A 27,498-nucleotide genomic window follows, 5' to 3' on the forward strand; every position below is an offset into this window, starting at 1 on the left:
GAATGGTTTGATAAATACAACTAAAACCAGGTCCACTCGCAACATTCTTTTCTCATTTGTAGCCTTTTTTTCTTCAAACAAATCCGAAATAATGGGGCAGAGAATTCTATTGTAAAAAGTTATCTGCAAAGTGTCCCATAGTGGGTAGTTGTACACGCTTACACTGACGTGGAACTTTAATTGTGTTCCCTTTAATTGGAAATGATACCGTTGAGTCCATTAAAAAAAAAAAAAAAAAAAAAAATCACACTAATGCATACTGGCTAACTGTCTCATTTTCCATGGGATAGTCCTGTTGGTTGGGGATATCCTCTTATCTCCTGTGACTGGTCCAGAGATCTGTGTTGTTGCTGCTATCACAGTTCCCACATGGCCACCAGGCGACGCTCTGAAGCTGAGAAATACAAGGTGGAACTTTGGGTAAAGTTCTCCTAATATTTATTTTTTTTGGGGGGGGGGGTTAAAATAGGTAGAGTTTCTGCCAGCAAAATCCAAATGAATAAACACAGTACTGGAAATACGCATCAAACACAACTATCTTATAAGAAAGTAAAATGGTTTTGTTGGACGCACCAGTCCTGCAGGTAAGCGGTGTGGGCAGGAAAACAGGCAAGCTGTTAGGGGGTGCTGACAAGCTGTTTAGTGGCAAAGATGGCATCGACAAGCTGTTTGGAGGCACTGACAAGCTGGCTGGTGAGAAAGGGTGGCACAAATCAGCTGTTTGAGGCCACTGACAAGTTGGTTAGGGACAAAGATAGCACTGACAAGCTGTTTGTGGCAAGGATGGCTCAGACAATGTGCTTTGGGACAAATATGGCCCAGACAACCTGTTTGGGGGCAAAGATGGCACTGATAAGCTAATTGGTGGTTAAGATCGTGATGATAAGCTGTTTGGGGGCTAATGTGGCACTCACAAGCTATTTGGGGTCAACGATGACACTGTGGGATACGCTGCTTGATGAAATGGGGGGCCCAGGCAATTTTCACCAGAAAATCTAGCACTTATTCAGAGGAAGCCTACAAGCCCTTTACTTATTGATGGTTAAACCGGTTACTCCTAACCTCTACAGAGCCCCTGAATATTAACGAAAAAGCATGAGATGTAGAACTGACAGGGAAGAAATTGCATATCGGAGAGAGAGAAAAAAATATTTTCCCAAGGGGCTGCATTAAAATTGCATTATAGGCTTACTGAAGGGAAAGGGTAAATTATTTACAATCATATTTAGACGGTGGAATTTTAATTAAACACTTCATGGTTGCTGCTTTGCAGTTTATAAGTATGAACACCCTCTTTTTTTGATTTATATTTATGGATCTTAAGTGGAAAGGAAGAATTAAAACAGGCAAGTCGAGATGTGCAATAAAAAAACAAACGACTAAAATCCATTATGAAGACAACTAGATACATGACAAGCAGATCGCCTTCCCCTCCGAAAACGCGTTCTCCAGCAGATAGATAAAAAAGATTCCAGCTCTTTCAAAAAGTTGGCGGTCGGTTATCTCATTTTTGCCAGTTACACCTAAAATATGTTTGAAAAAGTAGCTGTGATTTTGTGGGGGGGCCACTGTCCAAGCTCTGACCAAAGGACAGTGGCTCCTCCAGACCTTCCATAACCGTGGGGTCATTTGTCTCATTGGTACAGCGAGCTGCCATACCCAGGGGAATAATTACAGAGGTCTGGCTTCAAAAGAAACCTTTGATCTCTAGAAATCTCATTCAGAGCTGCCAGGCGGCAACAGGGAGACTAATTGTCCGACGGGGCTCCTAGGAAAGCGTCCAAGATTTGGCACTAATAGAAACCAAGAATCTGCTGCCCGTTTCTCCTGCTGTAAAGACTCAAACCTTAATCAGCCGTTGGTCTCGTCTTAGATTCAGGAGACTTATATCTATCCCTCGCTGTTCCACTTATCTACCACCGTAAAACATCCTTACACTTCATCTACACCTCTGACCCTCTAGCTATGACCTCTTGTTCCAACGTTTCTCCTCCTTTGAAATAAACGCCCCTCCTATACTTTGCTGAACCCCTTTAAATAAATGTTTCTATCACCCCCCCCCCTCGTCTTTTCTTCCAGGCTGTACATATTGACCTCTCTTTAAGCCCCAATAACAGAAGAGAGGAGAAGGCTCCTGGGTGTCAGATAGACCATGCACCTATAGGGCAAAAAAAAAGTAATACATTATTCATCTGGCCACATAATAAAAAGAATGATAGATGGGAACAAATACACAAACATGTAAAAAGGCTTCCTGACGACAGCCTCTTACCCCCTTCCATGAGCAGGAGCCTAACGTGACTTGTTATATAATGACATGCCTCCTAACATGGAGTGTTGATTATGGGGCGTGGAGAGAATCGATTGATACGGACCTCAAATCCAGCCAGCTTAAAGTGGCCGTACAATACGGTGTCACATCTCGGCCCTCTGATTCAAAAGATCTTTAGGTGGCCACAAAGACCAGTAAGATTTATATTTGTGATTGGACCTGCTTCTGCCCCATCTGGCGTCCTGCTTTGGGCGCCAGCAGTTAAATAATCAGACGTAGGTCATCTGCGTTCTGGATCTGTTCCAAGAAAAATTTTGGGTGATGGGTCAACGGGATTTTACTGTCTATTTAAAAGCCGAGCCAGCGGAGGCCTCGCAGACGTGGACGGGAAGCCGCGTCGAGCCGATTGCTGCAGGTGGCGTCACCGCAGGCACTCACAGTTCAGTCCCGCGATCTGCATTAGAGATCAGTACGGAGATCTCGGTTATTTGATGGAATGGCAAAACCTTTTTAATTAGGTTGTTCCTCCGGAGGATAATTTGACGATAACCCCCAAAGCTGCAACCTGCATGTTAATTGGATTTTTGCACATCTTGCGTTGAAAGCTGGTGGGACATCTGTGCTCGGATCAAATCAATGCCGTGCTGTAAAAACTGTTTCAAAACGTCAAATACGTTTACTAAGTTACTATTTTCTTATTGTGAGGGTCAGTCTATTACAGCCTGATCTACATACACTACCGTTCAAAAGTTTGGGGTCACTCAGATGAAAACAAGGAAATTTCTGGCTGTAAGGGGTTTTCTGACCGTCAATTAGCCTTTTAAACTTAAACTTGGATCAGCGAACACAACGTGCCATTGGAACACAGGAGTGATGGGAGTGATAAAGGGCCATTGGAACACAGGAGTGATGGGATTGATAAAGGGCCATTGGAACACAGGAGTTATGGGAGTGATAAAGGGCCGTTGGAACACAGGAGCGATGGAAGTGATAAAGGGCCATTGGAACACAGGAGTGATTGGAGTGATGAAGGGCCGCTGGAACACAGGAGTGATGGGAGTGATGAAGGGCCATTGGAACACAGGAGTGATGGGAGTGATAAAGGACCATTGGAACACAGGAGTGATGGGAGTGATAAAGGGCCGTTGGAACACAGGAGTGATGGGAGTGATGAAGGACCATTGGAACACAGGAGTGATGGGAGTGATAAAGGGCCGTTGGAACACAGGAGCGATGGAAGTGATAAAGGGCCGTTGGAACACAGGCGTGATGGAAGTGATAAAGGCCTGTTGGAACACAGGAGTGATGGGAGTGATAAAGGGCCGTTGGAACACAGGAGTGATGGGAGTGATAAAGGGCCGTTGGAACACAGGAGTGATGGGAGTGATAAAGGGCCGTTGGAACACAGGAGTGATGGGAGTGATAAAGGGCCATTGGAACACAGGAGTGATGGAAGTGATAAAGGGCCATTGGAACACAGGAGTGATGGGAGTGATAAAGGGCCGTTGGAACACAGGAGTGATGGGAGTGATAAAGGGCCTCTGGAACACAGGAGCGATGGGAGTGACAAATGGCCATTGGAACACAGGCGTGATGGGAGTGATAAATGGCCATTGGAACACAGGAGTGATGGGAGTGATAAAGGGCCTCTATACGGCTATGAAGAGATTCCAATAAAAATCAGCTATTTCCAGCTACAATAGTCAACATTAACCATGTCTGCGCTGGATTTCTGATCCATTTGTTTTTTAATGGACAAAATGTGCTTTTTCTTTCAAAAACAAGGACATTTCTAAGTGAGCCAAAGCCTTTGACTAGTAGTGTATATTTAAATACCTCATCATACCCTCTTGGCTTCTTTTAATGACGCTTGTAAGAAGTGTATGTTCCTGAGTAGTCTGAAGATTCCAGTCTAAAATTTCCTCTTTTGGCGTCCTTGCCAGAAAGGATTCCATTCGTCTTAATTATAATTGTAGTGGATCTTCTTAATCGTCATTAAATATCATCTGTAATGCTTTACTACCAGAATCGAAGTCATGCCTACCCATTGTACGGATACAGAGATCCCTGCCCAGAAACCGATGTTTGAATGACATTGGGGAAAAAAGGAATATTTTTAACGATCAGAAATGAACATTTATGCTCTAAAACAGATTATTAGGCTGAAAAAAATGGCAGCCCCCTCCCCCTCCTGTTCTAGTAGTTCTCCACGTGTCAATGTTACCCTTCATTTTGTGTATTGTGATTTTTGCTGCCCCCTCTGGTTGAATACACTCAACTAAAACACTCCGATGGGACTTATTAATTAATTAAAATCGCCTTAATAGCCAATGGGTGGGAAGTGGGCGGGGAAGGGGTGTGACCAAACACAAGTCAATCGACCCAAAGAAACAGAGCTGTACCCGGAGACTCTGGGTGAAACCCGGAGAGATCTCATCATAGAAACATCTATGAAATATATCACACACAATTCTTCATTGTAAACATTATCTCAGGGTCACCACATTAACATAGACCTTGAAATGATAAATCATTAACGACCAAGATGCAGACTTATAATTCTAATACAGACGTCTGAAGAATACTAAATAAGAATCTTTCCTTGGTACATCAGAAAAAAATAAAATATTGATAAATCGACCACAGGGAAAAGAAACATAATCCAGACTGTTAACTTTTAATATGTGCGTTTTATGCTTCAAAATACTATAATTTACATCATTTTAATACAAATGGCGGCATTCGTACGGAAATAGGGACTGAAGAGATGTTTTGTATGAGATTTAGTTTTCCGATATGGACCCGCAGTGATTTACTTATAAATTCCTTAAAGTTCAGAGTATTTTTGACGGTTTTATGCGAAACAAGAAAGAAATCGGGGGACAAAAAAACAAAACAAAACAAAAAACAAAAGTATTTCTGGGTCTGATCGGCTTTATTACTGCAGGTTCTTACGCAGTGCAGGGGGAAGCAAAAGGAATGAAATACCTTCTGTGTTCCTTGCTAAAGGAGATCAATCACAGGAATTTTGTTAACTAATCCAGAATTAATAGTTCTTTTACAAAAAAAAATGGCTCGAAAGAAACAAAACCAAACCCCACGGGTACATTTAAGAGACGGCCGTGGAATGCCTAAAAAGGGAAACTGGATTTTTAGAATTTAAGGAGGTACGTTGCTAAAACTGGTGATTTCCAGAAAGTCCGGGTAACAAGGCTCCAAATTACATAAAAAATCAGATTTTACCATTTATTCAATGTTTAGACCCGATTGTCTCTTGTCCAGTTTCTACCCGAGTTCTGGTTATCAGGTTTATTTCTATAAAAATGAAAGATAAGGTACTCTAAAGCAGATAAATACAAGTAACACAATCGGTGTGGGAAGTCGTATAAGGACAATGAAGAAAAAAAAATGAAAAACGGTAAAATTCGGGGGTTATCCATGCCTGGACCTCCCCATTTTCTTTGGGTTTGCAAGGAAATAGCCTTAAATTAGAGGGTTGAGGAGGTGAAGTGGGTGGCGAGTGGCGAGTGGGTCACCTTCTGCTTGCTCTCCGAATTCTCAGAAAAGGGTTTAACCCAGAAATTATTTTTTTTTTTTACTGAAATATAGAAATATTTTATATACAAATCATGTAACGTTGCATGTATATCCGCCGGATCCCTTTAGTAAAAGGGAATAACGAGGAGTATACGGGGAGTGTAGAAAAGAAACAAAAAAGTCTTTATGGTAGAAGTAGCGTAATTATTATTATTTATTGTTTTATATAGCGCCATCATATTCTGTAGCGCTGTACAATGGGATGTAATATATGTTAAAAGAGTATATGCTTTTTTATGATCCACCAAGTGCTATGGATCTTACGTTTTGTGTAAATCATCTTAATTTACATATTTACATAAAGAATAATTTTGTTTGATATTGATTTTTTTTGTCAAATACGTGTTTGGTGTATTTATTGAAGAATCTGTGCACAAACAAGATGTTTTTTTCTTGCTCGTATATACGAGAACGAATTGTACCCACGTCCATACGCACAAATCTGAGATTTAGGGAGTTTGTTCCGGAATTCTCATCTATAATCTGATAATCTCCCACCCCCCTCAAAAAACAACCTGTGACAAACCAGTGACCGTTCGCATTATTCCTCCTCTATAAATCCCATCAGATGCACAGGCCTCTGGTAGTTAAATAGTTTGATAATATACGCTCTCCCATAGGATATTACATGCTTTGGGCTCTCGTAAAACGCGTGGGTTTGTTTGCCGAGATCTTCTCGCTCCGTTTGTCTCTTTCATCAGAAAGAACCGTTCCATGAATGTGGAGTTACATTGACATACAAGCGAAACAAGGGGTTAAAGTGAGGTCTTCAAATATTTGGTATGTAGATAGAAATCCGCCTAAAAATAGAAGTACGGCCAGAAAATCAAAAATAGAAAAAAATGTAAAAAATAAATAATTTTTTTTTAAAGAAATCACAATATTATAGTTTCCTAAACATAAATGACAAAAAGTCAAACGAAGTGCTCTCTTTTAGGTATTTTAGTTTTTTTTCTTTTTAGCAGAAGAAGAATGTTCTGTATGTTAGCAGGTAGGTCGCTAATGGCACGGTGGGTCATGAATGTAAATATACTTGAGATATCTTAAAAAAAAAAAAAAAAAGAGGGAAAAAAAGAGGAAAAAAAAAGAGAAAAAAAAAGAAAAAAAAAAGAGAAAAAAAAAAAAAGAGAAAAAAAAAAAACACGAGAAATGAGGGAAAAATTGTGGTTTTTTGGTAACTGAAGATTTCCTACACGGCACAGAACATATTTCCTGCTTACAAAACCCATCAGAATATCCAGGTTTATGACTTCAGCCTCTTAATATTTAATGGTTCACATGAAAACATAAGCGATCTCCGCGTTTCATACTTTATATTTTTGATACTGTAACACTCCTCGATCTAAGGGGGTCGGTTGTATCGTTAGAAGACGCGGAGGTTCGGGGTCATTCATTACGCCCAAGCATTCATTCAGATTGAGTGTACTTTACGCCATCGATTGGGAAGAGCTCCTGTACGTACTAAATAAATAAAGCATGGCGCCGTGATCAAACCGTACGTTAGGGTACACAGGGTCACGCGCCCAGGAGATACACGTGGCGGAAGTACGGTCGAGAGAATGGGGAGAAAATCATTATATCTTCCAAGAAAATCTCTCCGAGACCCCCCATCGAGCACAATGCGTCTCTTTTCTCTAAGTTCTTAATGGGCATTTTCTTTCTTTTTTTTTCCCCAGTCCTGCGATGTTTTTTTTCGCCATCGAGCGGGAAATAAGAAGCATCTATCTTCTCCAGTACTGCAAAGAGACAGAAAATGATAATCCATTAAATACATAAATAGCTTTTAAAGTTACTTCTGCTCTCCATTGAAAAAAAAGAAAAAAAAAAGTAAGCCTGCGTGGAAAACCCATTTACTGACCTTTTCAATAGACATTTTTAAAATTCAATTTTACGTGCAATTTACATTCTGGGAGATTTTACTTTTTTTTTTTTTCTTCTTCTTTTGTTGTATTGGAAATTCATTTAAAACAATGACATATAAGAAATCCCATCACACAATGGCACACGCAAAGCCCTTTTATCTCTCCGGGACAGACTTTTGTGTCCGGCCGGCTGACAGGTAGAGATTTCCTGATGAGAAATTCCATTCTTTCGACCTAAAAGCCAAGTGGGGGGGGAAGCTTTGCCAAATAACACGATTCGTCACGCTGTATATGATCAATGGAGAAAAATATATAAATTAAAAGCCGGTTTTATATATATAAAAACGCGGGTATAATATTTATTCAAGCTGATCCAAATTCCATGTATTAAAATGGATAAAAGCACCATGGCTGGGACACCAAAATAAGTAAATACATTCCATTAAAGGAACATGCATGTTATCCCCCCCCCCCTATGACTTGACCTGGTCTTTAACCCCTTAAGGACAATGGGTGGTCCCTAAACCCATTGAAAAGAATGCATTTTGAGCCCGTACAGGCTTTGTCATTAAAGGGTTAAAGAGACACTCCGATGTCCCAAGCAGCCCTTTAAAGAAATAATGCATTTTAAAGTACTAAAAATATATTCTTGGAGCCTGAAAAATATTTATCTTTTAGAAACCTACTTCTCTGCGGTCTGATGATTTGGTCCCCTGATTGGCTGCCTCAATCAGCCAATTAGTGACAAGAATGTGCTCCCAATGAAACGAATGGGATCGTTTACCACACGTATGGCAGTTACAAATTCATATGGGGGGGTTCTAAAGAATTCCCCTCTCCATTTACAAGGGAGAACAGCATTTGGTGGCTTGAGTGTCCCTTTAAGAACTCCCCCCCAATGGTTCTTTGACACTCACCTAAAGCTTCTTCTACAGCGGGGGGGAAACTTTCCACGGGGGGGGGTATTTGTTATCGCTGCAGTGACTTATATATTATATACAGGTCAGTTAGCAGTTTGATGTACCGCTGACAGCTACTTTTAGAAACAGCAGCGGAAGGTAATGATTGGCCGATTTCCAGGATAAAATGGAAATAAAAAAATTTGATTTGCCATCGAACCCGCTCGCCATCTGCCAGAATAAATGTTACTTTGTTATCAGTTCCCACCTGTTAGCAGGGATTGATCTTAATCGTCATAAATTAAGTAAAAAAAAAAAAAAAAAAATCAACATTAAATCCCTTTTTTTTAGGTTTTTAACAAGAGCTATGTGAAGACAGATCGGCCCCATTTGGCCCATGTTTCCCGCTGTGAAGACTCAAACTTGACCTCATCTTAGATTCAGGAGCCATGCATGTTTAAATTCCCTCACTGTATTTACCTCTACCCCTTCTGCTGGGAGGTTGTTCCACTTATCTACCATACCCCCTATTTACATTTTATCCAAGACTCGGTAACATACATTACTACGATCCCAGACAAAATCGTACTTGAATAAGGTTATTTAACAGCCCTAAAAAAAACTAATTTTGCAAGCAGTGGGTTAACTTATTTGAAGGCTTCGAGTTTCCATGGGAAGAGTTATGCGAGAAGACCCGCGCTATCAATAATCTGACCTACTGTAAGCTTCTGGAACATAAAAGAGCATCAGACTAAGCCTATTTCTGCAAGAGGCGCTCAAAATGTTCTGAAGTTTTTATCTCATAAAGCAGGTCTTTGGAAACTTTGTTTTTCAGCCGCTATCGAGTCCTTTCCAACAAGCCGTCTAGGTTCTGGCAAAAGCGGGAGCCAAGAGGATGACAAATTACCCCGGTGTCCTCGTTACAAAATCCCCCCACCTGCTCTACCTTTTCAAAAAGATTTAAATATATATTTTAAATTTTAAAAAAAGTCTTGGACCTCAAAATTGCGGACGTCAATTTGGACAGATGAGAGAGAAGAAAAAAAAAAAAGAACATTTTGGGTCAGAATTTCAATGTGGATAAGTACCAGGTGGTAACCCTCTGGGTTTCATCGGAGACACCAGGTTCTCTGGGTCTCCGTAGAAACCCGAGGGACGGGGTACAGGGGTCGTGGCCTGCCCCAGTCTCCCTCCAAACGAAGCATTTTCCGATGTCTGTGATTAGCCCCCTACTAAACGTCAGCGGCACCGCCAATCTGCATCCCTAAAAGGGAGGGCATCCCATGGAAGCCAATACCGTTCTTACTAAATTCTGCCTAATCTCATTTCTAAAAAAAGCAAGAATTCAGCGCATGCTCAGTGAACACCATTCAAGAAACACCTGTGTGGCATAAATATCGGGGATTCCGTCACACTTTATGGCCATATATTGCTATGTCAAAGTACCCCAAGTTTGTCGAGTCCCTCTAATTTTTCATGGTGATATTGCTTACCAAGGGGCTAAATCAAATAAAGAGGCTCTCAAGCAATTCAACGCCTTCTCTCTGGGATACTCTTGTGCCTTAAACCAAATATCCATCACCAGACAATTGTCACTGCATGGAAAGAGCTAACAGCAGTCTAGTGATATCATTAGCTGAGTAGTGGAAGGCGAGACGTTTGGTGGCTCGATGAAACTCATTTGAACCGAGCTTGGCCTTAATGTGCCAAGACTGCTTAGTTATCCCCAGTCTGGTCCTGGCTCTAGGCATGAGTCTAGATTCTTTGATTGAGCAGGGCCTTTCGTAACTTTTTTTCCGTAATTATTATGTGATACACAACTTGTTATGTACCCATTGTACAGCGCTGTGGAATATGATGCCACTTTATAGATCAATAAATAATAAAGGGTACATATTTAGTGTGAAATATGAAAGGATACTTTATAGCAGTTTCTTTTTTGGGATATTAGCAAAAGAAAATTTGAACCATCATCTTGTGTCTCTTCTACGAGTACCCATTAAGTTGGTAAAAAAAATTTTTAACTGGTGTAAACAAAAAGAATATACAGTTGTGCGAAAAAGAAAGTACACTCTCTTTGAATTCTATGGTTTTATATATCAGGACATAATAAGAATTATGTGCTCCTTAGCGCATCTACAAATTCGGGAAAATTCAACCTCAGATGAACTCCATCACATGCATCTTACACTGTGTCTGATTTATTAAACAAAAATAAAGCCAAAATGGAGAAGCCGGGTGTGAAAGTACACCTTATGATTCAACAGTTATTCTGTCGGGTTGAGGGCTGGACTTTGACGGGGCCATTGATACTTTTCTTTTTCTGTTGTAGATTGGTGTGCTTGGGATAACCATAGAGGGTGCACTTTCTTTTTTATACGACTGATATTTATTGGTTTAGATAGGACATCATGCTCTTGATGTTAACGACTGTTAACATTTTCTGTGTTGTCACTAAATATATACCTTAGAACCTGTGTGTCCCCATAGAGCAGCTTATTCTGTGTTGCAATACGAATTATGGTATTTTAATAAGCCCTTTTATGTTGCTGTTACTGTTAGGCGAACATTAATGGGACAGAACATACATTATTTGTCCAATTTCGAAAGTCATGAACCACGTCTTAGTCTCTTGGGCAGCAGGAGACCTTTGTACCCTTCAAAATATCAGGATATCAAAGTGACTGCAAATAAAGCTACAATATGAAATCTGTCTCTCTAAATTTCATTTTTCCTTAACCGACGGCTTTATGGTATTTATCCGTCAGCAGAAAAACCAATAGATCAGAAAAAAATCCATCACTGGAAATTTCTGTAAAGTAAATTCTAAAGTCTGCACAAAGTTCAGAACAATTACAATTCTCATAACAGAATTTATTTAAAGGAATACTGCTGTAGAATGTTTGATTTTAAGATCATTGTGCCATAAATATATACATACATACATACATACATACATATACACACACACTAGCGTTCAAAAGTTTGAGGTCACTTGTTTTTATGGAAAACCAGGACATTTCTGGCTGTTAACCCCTTAAGGACCAGGCTGTGTTTTACCTTTTGTACCATTGGGACCGAGGCTGTTTTAACACTTTTGCGGTGTTCGTGTTTAGATGTAATTTTCTCCTCACTCATTTAGTGAACCCACACAAATTATATGTTGTTTTTTTCAGGACAAGAAGGGCTTTCTTCAGATACCATTGTTTTAATCATATTATCTAATTTGCCATAAAAAAAAAAAATATATGATGAAAAATGTAACCCCCCCCACATTTTCTGACTTTTAACCCAAAAATCTTTTACTCATCCAAAAAAGCTAATGAAAAAACCTACTAAATTTATTCTACTCTTTGTCCTGAGTTTAGAAACACCCAATGTTTTTATGTTTTTTTTTGCTTTTTTCTGCAAGTTATGGAGCATTAAGTACAAGTAGCATTTTGCTATTTCAAAACCATTTTTTTCCAAATCTGGTAATTCTTCCCCCCATGTGCCATTTCGGGTATCTTTGAAGCCGGCCAATGCAATTTACCCCATCAAATCATATATTTTTGAAAACTAGACACCGCAAGGTATTTCAAATGCTAGAATTTTAACTCTTTCCATGCACTAATTCTACCACCAGTCTTTGTCAAACTTTGTGGTAGTAATTTATTTTGTGTTTTTTATCGCTAAAATTGCTCTTCAGGTATGGATTTACAGCTCCTGGTATACATCACTTTCAAACAACACCCCATTATGTGTTCAGCAACATCTCCCGAGTACAGTCATACCCCCCATGCATGGGTTTGTCGGGTTGTTTGGGAGGTAAAACACCACATTTAGGAAGTGCACATTTTTTATTTTGGAACTTTTACATCTGGTCATTCTGCCCCCATGTCCTAATAGGACCATTTTTGAAGCCGGCTAATTCAATTTACCCCATCATACCATATATTTTTGAAAACTAGACACCCCAAGGGATTTCAAATGCTAGTATTTTAACCCTTTCCATGCATGAGATTCTACCACCAGCTTTTCCCACACTTTGTGGTAGTATTTGTTTGGTATTTTTTTTTTTTTACACAAATTGTACTTTGGGTATAAATTTATAGCTCCAGGTATACGTCACTATCAAACAACACCCTAATATGTGTTCAACATCTCTCGAGTACAGTGATACCACCCATGCATGGGTTTGACTGCTGTTTGGGGTTAAAAGGCCACATTTGGGAAGTGCGCTTTTTCCCCCCCTATTTTGGTCAGTCTGTGCCTATGCCCTATCTTTGAGCCTGGCCACTCCAATTTACCCCATCAAACCATATATTTTTGAAAAATAGACACCCCAAGCCTTTGCCACCAGCCTTTGCCACACTTTGTAGTAGTATTTTTTTTGGTATTTTTTTTACACAAATTGTACTTTGGGTATAAATTTATAGCTCCAGGTATACGTCACTATCAAACAACACCCTAATATGTGTTCAGGAACATCTCCCGAGTACAGTCATACCCCACATGTATGGGTTTGTCTGGTGTTTGGGGTTAAAATGCCACATTTTTGAATTGTATTCAACCTGCAAGTGGAGCCAGAGTTCTCTAGAGGGTCTGGAGACCATCTAGCGAACTTTTTCAACTTTATTATTTTTTTTTACCGGGCGACCGCCATCTTGCGGATGGCGAAGATCACTGGCAGTGGCGGCTGTGACCGCTCTCCGGAGCGGTCACAGCCCGTCCTGAGATAAGTGTTTGCAGCGACACCATTGAAGTAGGAGGTGATCGTTGATCGCCTCCTAAACGCTTTTAAAACGGGCGTCCGCCGCCATACAATGTATGGCGGATGTTGATGCCCCGGGGAGGGGCCAGACATGGCCCATGACGCCGATCTCGGTGTTGCTGAATGCCTCGACATCGAGACATTACAGCAACACCATTTAAGCTTAGAAAGTGATCGTTGATCACTTTCTAAGCTTGTTTAAGTCTCATGACGTGTCAGGCATGTCATAGGTCGTTAAGTGACCGTTTTGCATGACGTGCCTGGCCCGGCAATGGACGTTAAGGGGTTAAATAATTGCAAACGATCAATTAGCCTTTTTAAAAACACAAGGGGCCATTGGAACACAGGAGTGATGGGAGTGATAAAGGGCCTCTGTACGCCTATGAAGAGATCCCATTAAAAATCTGCCGCTTCCAGCTACACTAGTCATTTACAGCATTAACCCCATCTGCGCTGGATTTCTGATCTATTTCATGTTATTTTAATGGACAAACTTAGCTTTTCTTTCAAAAACAAAGGTTTGACCCCAAACCTTTGAACGGTAGTGTGTGCACCTGCGATAAATCCCTTTAAGTATTTTAATGTTTCTAACAAAGTACAGGAGAGAAGTTTATTCCGAAAGAGGAGAAATGTTAAAACAGGAGGCCGTAATCTAAAGTTAGAGGGTTCAGAGGCTTATACGGAATGGAAGGAAACGTGACTTTACTGAGAGGGTAGTAGATAAGTAGAGCAGCCTCCCTGCAGAAGTGGTAGAGGGTAATACAGTGAGGGTATTAAACATGCATGGGATAGACATACGGCTCCTTACCAACGACTGATTAAGGTTTGAGTCACAGCAGGAGATGGGGGCCGAATGGGGTCGATCTGCCTGCAGGTTCTGTGATCGGTATATCTCCATTCTGCTGTATGATAGTCACCAAAGCATATGTTTAAAGAGATTTGTCATGCACCAAGTAGCTGCTCCATCAAGCGCTTGTTCTTTTGATTGCGATTTTTACGGCCGCACTATATCTTATGCTGCAGTTTCGCGCGTACGGGCATCGGGAAATCTGCAGGAGAACGTTTGCCGATTCTCCGAGAATGTCTCAAGAATAATTATAAAAGGGGAGCGAGATGGGAATTCAAAGTGTACTTGCCCATTTGCACAGGGTGCTGGCAAACATGCAAATAGGCATTACGGACAAGGCTGAAGAATAGATCGATTTAACACGATTTTTATTAAAGTTAGTTTTTAAAATTTTCTTTCATGCATTTTTTTTCTATTTTAAAAATGTGTTTTTATTTCTTTTTAAAGGTGGTGTTCCACTTTGACAAAACATTCTAGGGATGGTTTTAGTGCTCCTGACACCCCCCCTATAGAAGAAGGCATATTAAAATAGCGTGTGTTAGGCTGAGAGTGATCTATATGATTGAACGGTCACCCGAGTTTGTGTCAGTAAGGGTTAATTATTGCCAGGACTGGTTTTTAGTTCCAGTTTGGCCCTAAAGAGGTACGGGATAAACCCGCTGGCCTGACGAGGGCCCCACAGAGTTTAGTATTGAGGATAAGGTAGAAGCAGAGGATCCAGAAGTAATTTGATGCCTGAAAACGAGAAAAGGAGGAATTCATTATTCTAACACCGCGGTTAGAGAAATGAAACAGTCAGACGTGGAGAAGTGATGACCGCGATCGTGTAATGATTAATGGCTTGTTTAGAAAATACTTTAACAGGAAACAAAAAGCTGGCGAGACCGCACTTCAGAAAGCCGCGTATCTCCGTCTCAAAACGCTAGGCTGAGCGGAGAGCCGCAGCAATTGGTGATAACGCAGATTAAAAGAAACACAAAATAATTAGGACTGTAAATATGTATGTGGGAGCCGCCATCTTGCTGCTCCATGGTATGGGTTAAGTTGCTGTCTCGTCTCAACGTATTTGAGGATACAACTTGGGCAATCTTTTTCGTGCCAAACGTTACCGTTTCGGCCTTTCGCCAGAATTACAAAGAAACAAAGGCAACATTGGATGAAAGAAACAAAAAACAAATTTGCGCAATATGAAAATCTTCATTCATTCGCTCCGTCGCCACTACTCGAAGAGGAGGAGAATCTCATCGTTTTGCCTGCACTAAGAAAAGGGACATTGAGTGAGCCTATCTTCGTTTATCCAATCAGCTCACTCCTGTCATTTTATGCTTAGTGCTTGTCCAATGGCTGTGCTGCAGAGCATGCTGGGGATCCGTTCATTTCTCTGCGACTGCTTTATGTGACACTGCTGTGCTGCATCTGAGCATCTTACAGAGTGAGATTCCTCTGTGTGAGACTTGGTGAGCCTCAGCCCGCCATTTCTCACAGTGTCTAAGACTCTCTAAAGTTTTGATTTAATTAAAAATCATTAATTCGATTACTTGATGTAATTAAGCTCATTTAACCAGTCCACTACTATCCTTAACCCTATAACTCTAGGCTAATTTTGATCCTCTTTCTTCCATTAGGTCTCAAATTCACTATTGAATTTATACTACGCGTATATTGTTTCCATGGCGACAAACGGGATTCCTGAAAACAAAAATCTTGGCCAAATTCGGTCGAATACGAAGAAATTTTTTCCTCAGAAATGGAACACAAACTTTCCGTTAGCGCCCAAGTCTAGTCACTTCCTGCTTGGACAGGGATCATGGGAAACAAAGAAAAGTTGCATCTAATTATCCATAGTATATACCTACTGCTATGTTTTAGCTGTTTTACTGCGGAACAACATACCCTTCTTCAGGTCCAATCGCTGTATTGGTGTGAGAAACAGGCCTTGGGACCGAGGTCACACTTTGCAACAGCAGTCAAGCAAGGTTGTGACCATGACTTATTTATTTATCGGAGCAAGAAAAATCCAGATCGCATTTATGCAGATAATGTATTCAAGGTGCTGTTTCTCCTACACATTTTTCCACAAATTTCACAAATCCTTAAATTATTATGTCCTACTGTTATATCTGTGTAAAAAAAAAAAAAAACTCATTCCTGCTTTAAAATAATCATTTTTTCTAGATTTTTCATCCCTTAAATCGCTTCCCTCTGCACTGCTCTCCTCTGGCTGCCTTTACTTGAACTTCTATTAGTTTAAAAGGGGAGTGGCTTTAGGTGGTCAGGCTGCTGTGATGTAATCCACAGAGGAGGAGTTCTGGAAAAGTTGATCAGACTCTATTGCTAAGCATCTCCAGTATCTAAATAAACCGTTTAGTGCAGTTTTTAGGTGACCAGGAGCTTTGAGGAGAAAAAATAAAATGTCAGATAAGTTATTTCTACTTCTTTTAACCAGATGCAGCACTTATCTGGTGATATTTACGGAGGCAGGCTTGATTAACAAAAAAAAAAAATGTTCTCAAAGGAGTTTAATAAGTCTTTTTTGTTTGCAAAGCGTTCTACTTAAAAGCAACTAATGCGGTTTCTCTCAATTCCACATTAAAAAAGTAGCCCTGCTTTGGGAAATAAATCATTTGGAGCTACGATCTGAATAATGACTGTTGACAACTCTTGATTATAAAAACCTACATTTAGTCTAATTAAACAGGAATAAATTGTATAGCGTTTTGGATTTTAATTATGTATTAATGAAGTCTGTTTTCCGCTGTTAATAATTACTAGAAAAATCATTAAATAAAAAAAAATAAAAAAAGCCGAATAAACAAAAATTCTGATCACTTATGGTAAGTTCCCTCTAAATTTATATTTGCTGTTTATGTATTCGGATCCAAAAACACCTTTTTTATCGCCACCTAAATGAATGCAGAGTCACAAACACAGCCGAATTTATTATAAACCGGTAGTTTGATATCATTTATTGCTATCAGTACAGATGTAAAACCAAGCACAACCATAAATAACTCTTTGCAAGAATTCCTGGTTATTCAACTTAAAGCTGCTGTTCTACTCAAACAGTAAGACAGTCCTCTAGAGTGATAAGCAAATAAACCATAGCACCTTTGTTGAGTGGTGTGTGCAGAGGTGGGAAGGAATAGCGGGTGTTGAGGGCGAGGTTGTACTGGAAGAGCTCATAGAACAAGGTGGCCCGTGTGCCACGACGGGGATTAGTGGATAATGGTCAGGTGTCCCAATACTTTTGTCCATATAGTGTACTTCCAAGGGAGACAGATCAGAAGTGGTGTCACCCCTGAGCTATTGCCCTATTGGGACCAAAACCCTTATGCCCCTCTCTCCTCCCCTAGGAGCTGAGAATGTTTGCTGGGTATGAGGGTATCGCAGGGTTCTACATCTGTAAGAGTCACAATAACGTGTATAGAAACAACAGAACTAGAAAATGCACGTGTACGGGTTCCAAGTTTTATCAACGCTTTGTAATGTTTTTTTTTTGTTTGTTTCCACAGAAAGGCCAGATGGGTCTGTAGAGCTTCCCAAACCCACCAATCTGTCTCTGTCAACGGTAACTAAAGGTCAGTCCCAGAACCAAAATCAAATTAGAAAGGAAAAAAAACAAAAAACATATTGTCTGTAAAGGGCATTCTCCTTACCTGCGCAAACTTATGTATTTGTTCAACCACAGCTGCGAAGAGCGCGTTGACACTGTCGTCGATGAGAGTCTGCATGTAATGAACGGCTTCCTCGTCAGACAGGTCTAACCTAAATTTATCCTGCACCTGGGGAGAGGAAAAGAAAAATGGGATGTAAGGAACGGCGATCTCTCAGGCAATTAATGGGTTAAATAATACAGTGGCTATTGGTTCAATAAGACACTAGTAATAATGCACCACAGATGAAATATTATATAGGTTTACTAAATTTGGCTTTATTTTTAACTTCCCAGTTTATTCAACTGCTTTACACACTTTCACGGGTGCTGCCATTTTGGTGCAGGAAGTGACCGCCCCCACCTGCCAACATAACAGCACAGCACTTCCACCTCCCTTTGTGTCTCTGTTCTGAATAACAAAGATACAAAGTGGGCACTGCGAGGGACAAAAAAAATAAACAATATAAAAAAAAAAGGAAAAAAGGAAAAAAGGAGGGCTCTGGATTTACAGAGAAGCTCTGGATAACCAGCAGCCTCATCCCTCCATCGTTTAAATTAGAAGACACTAGATTGTGGCAAATTTGTGGCAAATTTGACGACGAACAGCAGGCTGTAAAGTGAGATCTTCTATTTGGATTATAGGAAATAACATAAGATGGCTAGAGGAGAAATAAATCTTCCCCTTAAAATGTATATGATATATATGAATGAAAAACAGATAGGTATATGTGCTTGAATTATACATTCATATATGTTGTTTTAAATTCTCAATTAAAAAAAGGAAAAAAAAAGTATATTTTATAAATATATATAGATATATATTAAAAAAAAATATATATATAAAAATATATATATATATACACGGACATTTACATACAGTATCTCACAAGTTGACTCTTTGAAGGGGATAAGTACAAAATATTTTAAATTAAAAATACATAATTCTATAAATAATTAAATTCTTCTATTATTTCTGCACCAGAGCGGTAACTGAAATAAAAAAAATAATTTAATTTTAATGTGCAGGTAAACAGCCGAGATTTGCGGATTATTTTGTTAAACCTAAGGATTAATGCGGCGTGTGGATCTGATGTGACGTGACAGAGCCCTTTCTATCCTAAGAACAAATAATACAAAAAAAATATTTCTTAGCATTTTGGTTGTTTTTGTGATTCTGAACATCACACAGCATTGATACTGCAATCTGGTCATTATTAAAACATTACACCCCAGTGCTGTTTTTTGTCTATAAAAGCATTTTTCCTCTAATATTTTAGATCCGGGTCTGAAGAATAATGATCTGTAATTAAATGTTCCAATTAGATGAATAATTTAGGTAAAAATGACTCAGCTATTATTGCGCGTTTTCCTTTTACTTTGATGATTAAATGAAAAAAAAAAAATACGAAAAAAGAAAAAAAAATTGCCAAAAATGAAGGACAATTAAGACAATGGCCGTTAACCAACCAATAATAATATTTCCTAAAGCCCAGTGTTATTTTTATGTCACATCAAATGTTCAATGCAACAACGTTTATTTCAACACGCAGGTATACTTTTTAACGGGTCCCTATCGCCATAGCAACCAAATGAATGTCCCTTTGGACAATGGGGCCCTTACCACTTATCAAAACTTTGCAGGAAAATGCCCTATATGCCTTTATATTTATTTAAAAAAAAAAATCAAGGAATAAGGGTCAAATTTGCAGTAAAATTGCTTTTTTTTGTGAAAAAAAATATGTAGTTATTAATGGCCAAATAATTCAGTAGCTTGCGTATTCCTAGCGGATGAGCAGCGAGGTGGAACGCGCCTGCTGTTAGGAGCCGATATTGTGCAGCTCCAGGTCTGCCGGTGTCCTCCGCGAACTGCGCACGGGGGGAGTTACGGGGAATCAATGTTCTTTTTCAGATTAAAAATGTACGGTCCGGCTCGGTTTTCTCGTGCAATTCCCTGCTTACGTGTTATCTTCCCGGCACATTCATCTCAGGCGGCGGGAGACAAAGGAAGCAATCTCGCTAAGAACCAACGAGGGAGCGTTATGCTTCTGTTCCGTAAACGGCGTACAACTAAATAACGTTCCGATATAAAACAGAAGTATTGTGCTAGTAACAGAAACCCATCGCTGGTCTGGTTCAATGAATACCTTTATGGCCTTCATCATGCGAGTAGAGTTGACGCACGCTTGACTATATTCCAAGTGTCCCTCTTTAAGAGCGACAGTCCCTCTTCAAGTCCCAAATCCCCTCTTTCCCACTGCCCTCCCCTGATGCCCCTCTTTTCTAGGAGGTCAGAATATTTGCTGGGTATGGGGGTATCGCAGGGTTCTACGGCCCTAAAAGCCCCGATAATGTGTATAGAAACAGCTTTATAAATCAAACTGCGTGAATAAAAAGCATTATTCTTCTAAATGCCCCCCTCATTTACACAAACAGCCATCAGCAGGTCACATAAAAACCTTGGTAAAGCCCCACCCACAGCCACACCCCCTAAATAAAAGCACTTCTCCAATGTCAGAAGGCGCACGTTTCGACTGTCCGCTCCACTGCCACAGCCTTTCCCTGCTTTCACAAAGATAACCCATGACCGCAGACAACCCCCTGCCATAGATGTACGTCGATGGTCTCCAAGACTACTCCGATTTAAATTATAAATTATATTTAAAAAAATATATATATGTTTGTTGCTATAAATGCCATTAAATTGAAGGAAGTTGATGGGGGGAAAAATCCACACAGGCAAACTTTTTTTTAAACCTGACCCTTAAAACCAACATTAGAGATATTTAATATGACAGAAAATTATTTGTTGTAAATTTGTGGTCAAAGAATTATTGAGACGTCCCTTAAAGGAACAATCAACGCTTTAATATTTCTGGGTGAAACAGCTCTTCTAGCTTGACGGACATTACTAGGTTAACATGCGGTGGGCGATGTATACCAGCAGGGTTTGTTCTTGAGCTTTTCCACCTGGACAGACATAAATAAGCAAAGAATTGAGCTAGGCTACCCAAAATGTATAGAGGAAGCAAAGCGTTGCGCCCAGCAACTCATCCAACACCAAACAAAGGAGCTGGAAGAGTCTAATTTGGCTAGAATTAGGTCTTTATCACGAGAATGAGGTTTATTCACTAAAAGGAGAGTTTGCCAGAGAGTTGTGGTTCCAGCTCCCTCGCTTCACTATTATGAAGGGTCAACACTGGTATGATCCAGCCAAAGGGCTGAGCAGACCCTGTATAATGTATAATTCAATGTGTAAGGAGACTCCCTGATTTAACTATACATTATCCAGCCAAGCTCTTCTTGCAGCAGAAGGTCGATGGAGTTGGCCCTCTCATAATGTATATAACGAGGAAACACAAGTCTCCTTTTCAGTTAATTGAATCCTCTTTGTGGCCGAAAACCCTAGCCAGCATTCCAAAGCCTGGCTCGACTTGCTATATAGATACAATAAGGATGCATGGTCCCCCGACGAGACCATTGTGATCAGGGAAGCGTGCGTCGGGCACAATTTAATTTCTTATCTACGAGGATACGGCAGCACTAGCTAGATGTATTGACCCAGCTGATTTTGTCATTGTTTTCTTATAGTAGGGTTATTCGGGGACATTCTATCTGCTATCGGTATATAGGGCACGGTGATTAGGGCTTTATAGCCACATTCTTGGAAGTCTATTTAGAATAGAATACAGGGAAGGACTGCTTTGGGCATTATCTCTACATTGGATTATGTTTTTAGTACATAGTATTAAAAATTTAAGTTATATTAGTGAGGATTTCCCTTTTTTTTTTTTTAGCTTTGTTCTATTCTACATTAGTCAGGCACCGCACCATGGTCTATCAAGCTGGTGGATAAGTCTCTATAAGAAGACCATCAGGAGCGCCGGGTCACTGGGTGTCAAAACTCGGAAGCAATCTCATTTTGTTCTGGAATGAGATGTTCTCTGAATATTTTGATGATGACCATCAAGAGTTAGGAAAGAACTAAGATTAGGAAACTTTAGAATACTGAAACTGGAGAGACAGAAGACCAAAGTTCTCTGTATCATTGAGTTATAGGAGAGATAATCATTTCCTGGCCTTTCATCTTAATGTTTCTTTTCTTTTTTCTTCAATTGATGTCGCAGAAGCTAATTTTTATGGCTCTAAATGACGAGGGCGCATTAAAATGTCCCGTCTTCTGAATACATTTCAGACAGATAGAGTAGGAAGAAGGTTAAATGTCCTAGGATGACAAATAAACAGGGAGGGACGCTACACTAATGCATTGTTAGCGACTGGATTTCACATAAAAGCATTAGGCAGAAGGAGTCTTTCAGAGAGAGCTGCTAAATAATAAGTGAGCTGAAGGAAATGGATCTAATGCTTCGTTTCTGAAGGTCAATGTGACAAAACAGAACCTCAAAGTCTTTCAGACTCATCGAAGAGAGCAGTAAACCTATCTTGATGGCTTCCAGAAGCCGCCATAATAGGAGTTTATGGATTCCCAAGAGGGGGGAAAACTCTTGAAGGAGACTTTATGCTTTTTAGGGAGCACTTCAGGCTCTCCAGAAGACTCATCTTGGAAGAGAACTCCAAGATTCCGAAGTGTGATTTATATCCTTTTCCATTGGCGGCCCAATAAAAAGGTATTAAAGTTTGACTAATGAGCATATTCTCGTAAAACAAGTAAAAAAATAAAAAAAAATAAAAAAAGCTTATTTATAAGGGAATTGGAGAACCCTTAGAGATCCATTTAATAATACGGTGGGAGGATAACGTGCCACTAAGGCCGAGTCACCATCTGGTTTCAGAATAGGGTTATTTTATTATATTATATATTTATAAGTTCAGATTTTGTAGTTAGTGTGGTGGGGGTTAGTCAATAATAAGATAGGGTTAGGTTTTGGGTTAGGTAGGGGTTAAAAAAAGTTATGGGAACAGGTTAAGAGATATATATATATTTTTTTGTGTGTTTTTCCCGCCATTTATACTAGCTGCATATAATTTAATACCTGTAAAACTGTGAATATTAAAAAAAATATATATATATTAAAAAAACAATATTAGCCAAAAATAATTTCTTGTAAATGAATATGGTTGAAAAAAAATGCGGATACACTTAATGAGAAAGAGGGAAGGTATTTTATTTCTAACAGAAACAATTGACTTTGCGTCAGAGAAATAAAAAAGCACCTTCGATATTTCATTAAAAAACATAAAACGTGAAATAAAACAGACACAATGGTGCTTTTTAAATTGATCCGTTAAAAAAGGTGCTTAACTTTTGCCGTATAATCTAAATCATTAACCAGCCTGCATTTTTATGTTAATAGACCCTCGTCGCCCTCACCAAAACATTTATTAAATAACTATATGTCTTCCTGAATCGTGTAATTATTGCAAAGCGAGGATATTTGATCTGTCTTGGCTCAGTCCATTAAAACATATAAAATTAGTTTCATTTTCTTCATGATACAATAATTTTAATAGATGCTGCGGGAATTTTAATGGCGATAATGTAGGATCCCCCCCCCCCCCCCCCGGTGAACGCATCACAAAGTTAAAATGAAGAAACAGAGGAAAGGCTCAATGAAGCCAATATTATTAATACCGGTAATATTAAGAAATGTATTGAGATTAAATTGTAGAGTGGGAGGGAAAAACATTTAAATTTTATTCATTTTATACAAATAGAAGTTTTGTTTTTCCATATTTTCAATGAAAATTTTATCTTCTGTGGTGACAGAGATTAACCGTTTCTGTTCGTGGTGCCATTGCTAGTTTTAACCACCGGCTTCTATAGTGGTGCTTAGCTTCTCGTTGTCTCGTTGGGGCGAGACAGTTGTGGTTTTTGGGCACTGTGCCCCCAGTGGTGACCCTCGGCAGGTCGAGGACTTCAGAGAACCTTTTCTGACCATCCCATTAAGCTGAAAAATCGATGGATAGCTATTTGTGTCCAACACGGACCTCAATCACAGGTCCCACGTGGGCCACCTGACCATCTGTTGAAGGGGAACGCTACGATATGATGTCATGTCCTGAAACAGCTCCGTCTCAGGCCACACACTCCAACAAAGGTGTCCGTTAAAATGTGCGGAGGGGGGGGTTGTTTTGGCCAGTATGACAAAAAACTCTTGGCCCCTTGCAAGCTGTATTGAGGGACGCTTATCCTAGGGTTACCAGACACCGCTTTGGTGGGACACCTCCACCTTCATCCATGGAAATACTCACTCCCAACGTTTCATAAGAAACAAATTATATTTAAAGGGGAACATAATATTTTAAATACCGTATTTGCTCGATTATAAGACGACCCCGATTATAAGACGACCCCCCAAAATCAAAATATTAATTTAGGAAAAAAACAAAAAGCCTGAATATAAGACTACCCTATAGGGAAAAAGTTTTACCAGTAAATATTAATTAATGTAAATTATTTTCATGTTTAATAAAAGCTATGATTGAGAAAAATATATTTTTTAAATTTCCTTTTATTTGCCAACCTGCCCCCCCAGTTATGCCACTCTGCCCCCAGAAATGCTGTATACCCCCCTATTTGCCACTCTGCCCCATGATATGCCTTATACCCCTGTATGCCACTCTGGCATATAGGGGGTTAAAAGGCATATCATGGGGCTGAGTGGCATATAGGGGGTATAAAGCATTTCTGGAGGTATATAGGCATATCATGGGGCTGAGTGGCATATAGGGGGTTAAAATGCATTTCTGGAGGTCCAGAAATGCATTTTAACCCCCTATATGCCACTCAGCCCCATGATATGCCTTTTAACCCAGCATGTACTGGCTGCCTTGGCTTGATAGGAGTGTGATTGCTGCTAGCAGTTTGATATATATATATATATATCAAACTGCTAACAGCAATCACACTCCTATCAAGCCAAGGCAGCCAGTACATGCTGGAACCTGGGGATGATAGCAGTGGGATTACAGCCTCCATATGCCATGCTACAACCCCCACCCCCCTTACACATCCATGCTATCACACACACACTCACACTCATTCACAAACATTTAAATACTCATTCATTCCCTTAATCACACACACTTCACACATACTCAAAAACCCTCCCCCACCCCCTCACCTGAACTGCAGATCTCCCACTCGCAGACTTCTGCAGGGGACCGGCTGTAGCAACTTCTCTGGCCCCGCCCTCAGAGGAGGGAGGGGGGAGATAGAGTTCTGTGAGGACGCTGCAAGCTTCCTGCCCTGCTTCTAACAGAAGAGACGCTGCTCGCGACCGGTAAGCAGCATGGCGCCAGCATTTTTTTGGGGTCTGATTAGAAGACGACCCCGATTATAAGACGAGGGGTATTTTTCAGAGCATTTGCTCTGGAAAAAACCTCGTCTTATAATCGAGCAAATACGGTAATATTTTTAATGGTTGAAATGCCAGCAAACATATCTAACTAAATATTATAAAAAAATCATACAAATGGAAATCATACAAATGGCTGATATGCAGCTGCCTGAAAACGTTATATTATGGGGCCAAAAACCATTTTAATTTGATATCAGTAATTAAAAAAAATGGTAGATGTCCCCTTAATGCAGGTTCTCTCTTTTATTCTGGGTTTTTAATTTCAAAAGGGAGGATTGCTTTATTATATGTATATATAAATATATATCTATATACTTACAATATATATATATACACATACACCCCTTGTTAACCGAAATACAGGATCGTGGCTAGGACGGCTATTGACCTAACTCACACTCAGCGTGTCATTTCATATTACGGGTCAATCCAAACAGATCTTTAGCTAATTTGACTTTCTTGAAATATGTATAGATTTTTTTGTTTAAAGGCTTGGAGAAAAAGAAAATCAATTTTTGAGCTTGAAAGCGGCGAGGTATAGCGGCTTCGTGTTAAATGACTCTGAACGCGTCGGGCTCTTTAAGAGGGGAAAACACTCGTTATGTATTTATCCTTTCAATAATATCACGGCGTGGCCCTTACACACATTAACGGGGCGCTCCAGCCATCGTACGCACGATACTGCACAGGATAGCCGTGTGGTCCCTTTAAATTCTCATGGTGCCCCCCACCCTGCAAACACATTTGCCCCTTCCACTTACCCCCGGCTATTTACCGTGCAGTGAGACTTGCGCTGGCTCGGGGAACCTTATCTACAGACAGGGGATCTGCCGAGACCCTCGTGAAGCTTTCACTTAAACCGAAGCAATGTATGTTTTTGAAGAATGTATATTAACCCCTTAAGGACCAGGCTGTTTTAACACTTTTGCGGCGCTCGTGTTTAGCAGTATGAACCCACACCCAAGTTATAGATTGTTTTCAGGTCAAGAAGGGCTTTCTTCCGATGCCCTTTTTTTTTTTATCATATCATCTAAATTTCCAATAAAAAAAAGATCAAAGATTGAAAACAAAAACACTTTTTCCTAATTTTTATTTGAAAATTCTTTTACTCGTCAAAAAAACCTAATGAAAAAAACTGCTAAATAGATTCTACTATTTGTCCTGGGGCCTGGCACGTCACTGGTCGTTAAGGGGTTAAAGTCCTCACAGGGTACCTTAATGTGCATTATTCTATAGAAGGCGTTTTAGAGACATTAGACTCTCCCTTTAAACCAAATACAGGCGCTGGATATTTAACATTTTAATTCCCCATCGCAAAGAGTCTCTCGCTAACAGTGGGAACCGATTGGTTCCACTGAACGGAAAACGTGACTTGTCGGCAGGTACAGATTCTGAATAGTCACCTGTTGCCAAGCAGGGGTTGCAGCTGTGTCATAGCAGCAAGAAAAGCACCAATCGGGATGCTCAGATATGCATAGCAGAACACAGAGACTCCCTGACTGTTTCCCGGTATGAATAGATAACCCCTCCAGTGCTCAGAGGGTTAAACCAACAGCCAATCGCTTCCGCAGAGGTGTAAGTTCTATAGGTATTAGCACCTCTAATAAGCAATATTTTAGGTAAAAGGTAATGGCTTGATTTATGATGTCACAGCGGGCATAGAACGGCCGGTCGGGGGTTAAGGCGGTCGTGTCGCTTGCCAGCCAGGGGAATATCCATCAATGGCTGAGGGTGATTAGGCAGCTATAAGAGCGGCAAGGAGGTTAAAGGTTCATAGAGGGTGTAAAAAGAAATTCAATCGAACCCAAGGGAGCAAGTACCGTGCCTTGTTAGAAATGCATGTGCTATGCGGACAGAAATGCTTTAATATCTCAAGCTTGCCACTCGCCGCTACTCACACAGAAATATAGAATCTGCCGGCAGATCGGCCCCATTCGGCCCCCGTCTAGTCTGCCCGTTTCTCCTGCTGTAAAGACTCAAACCTTAATCAGTTGTTGGTCTCGTCTTAGATTCAGCCTATAAATACGGTGAGGATATCCCACTTTCAGATACGTTTTTAAAGCCTTAGAATACAAATCTCAGTTAGATCTCCTCCTCACCCCACCCCAACTCTTGGAACATTGGTTAGATCTCCTTCTCATTCCACCCCAAATCTTGGAACGTTGGTTAGATCTCCTCCTCATCCCACCCCAAATCTTGGAACGTTGGTTAGATCTCCTCCTCACCCCACCCCAACTCTTGGAACGTTGGTTAGATCTCCTCCTCATCCCACCCCAAATCTTGGAACATTGGTT

At 40.1% G+C, this 27,498-nt stretch overlaps 1 protein-coding gene across 1 annotated transcript in view; it reads right to left on the minus strand.

The window, feature by feature from the left end:
* Positions 1-7,521: 7,521 nt before the first annotated feature.
* The window catches only part of PIK3C3 (phosphatidylinositol 3-kinase catalytic subunit type 3), a 69,632-nt gene continuing 49,655 nt past the window's right edge, over positions 7,522-27,498 (minus strand). Inside the window, exons 24-25 of the mRNA XM_053448270.1 lie at positions 17,887-18,012; positions 7,522-7,605 (exon numbers count right to left, since the gene is read on the minus strand). Coding sequence (XP_053304245.1) covers positions 7,591-7,605; positions 17,887-18,012 — 141 coding nt within the window. The 3' untranslated portion in view covers positions 7,522-7,590. The remainder of the gene's footprint in view (positions 7,606-17,886; positions 18,013-27,498) is intronic.

This window comes from Spea bombifrons, chromosome 1 (assembly GCF_027358695.1).
Source record: "Spea bombifrons isolate aSpeBom1 chromosome 1, aSpeBom1.2.pri, whole genome shotgun sequence".
NCBI lineage: Eukaryota > Metazoa > Chordata > Amphibia > Anura > Pelobatidae > Spea > Spea bombifrons.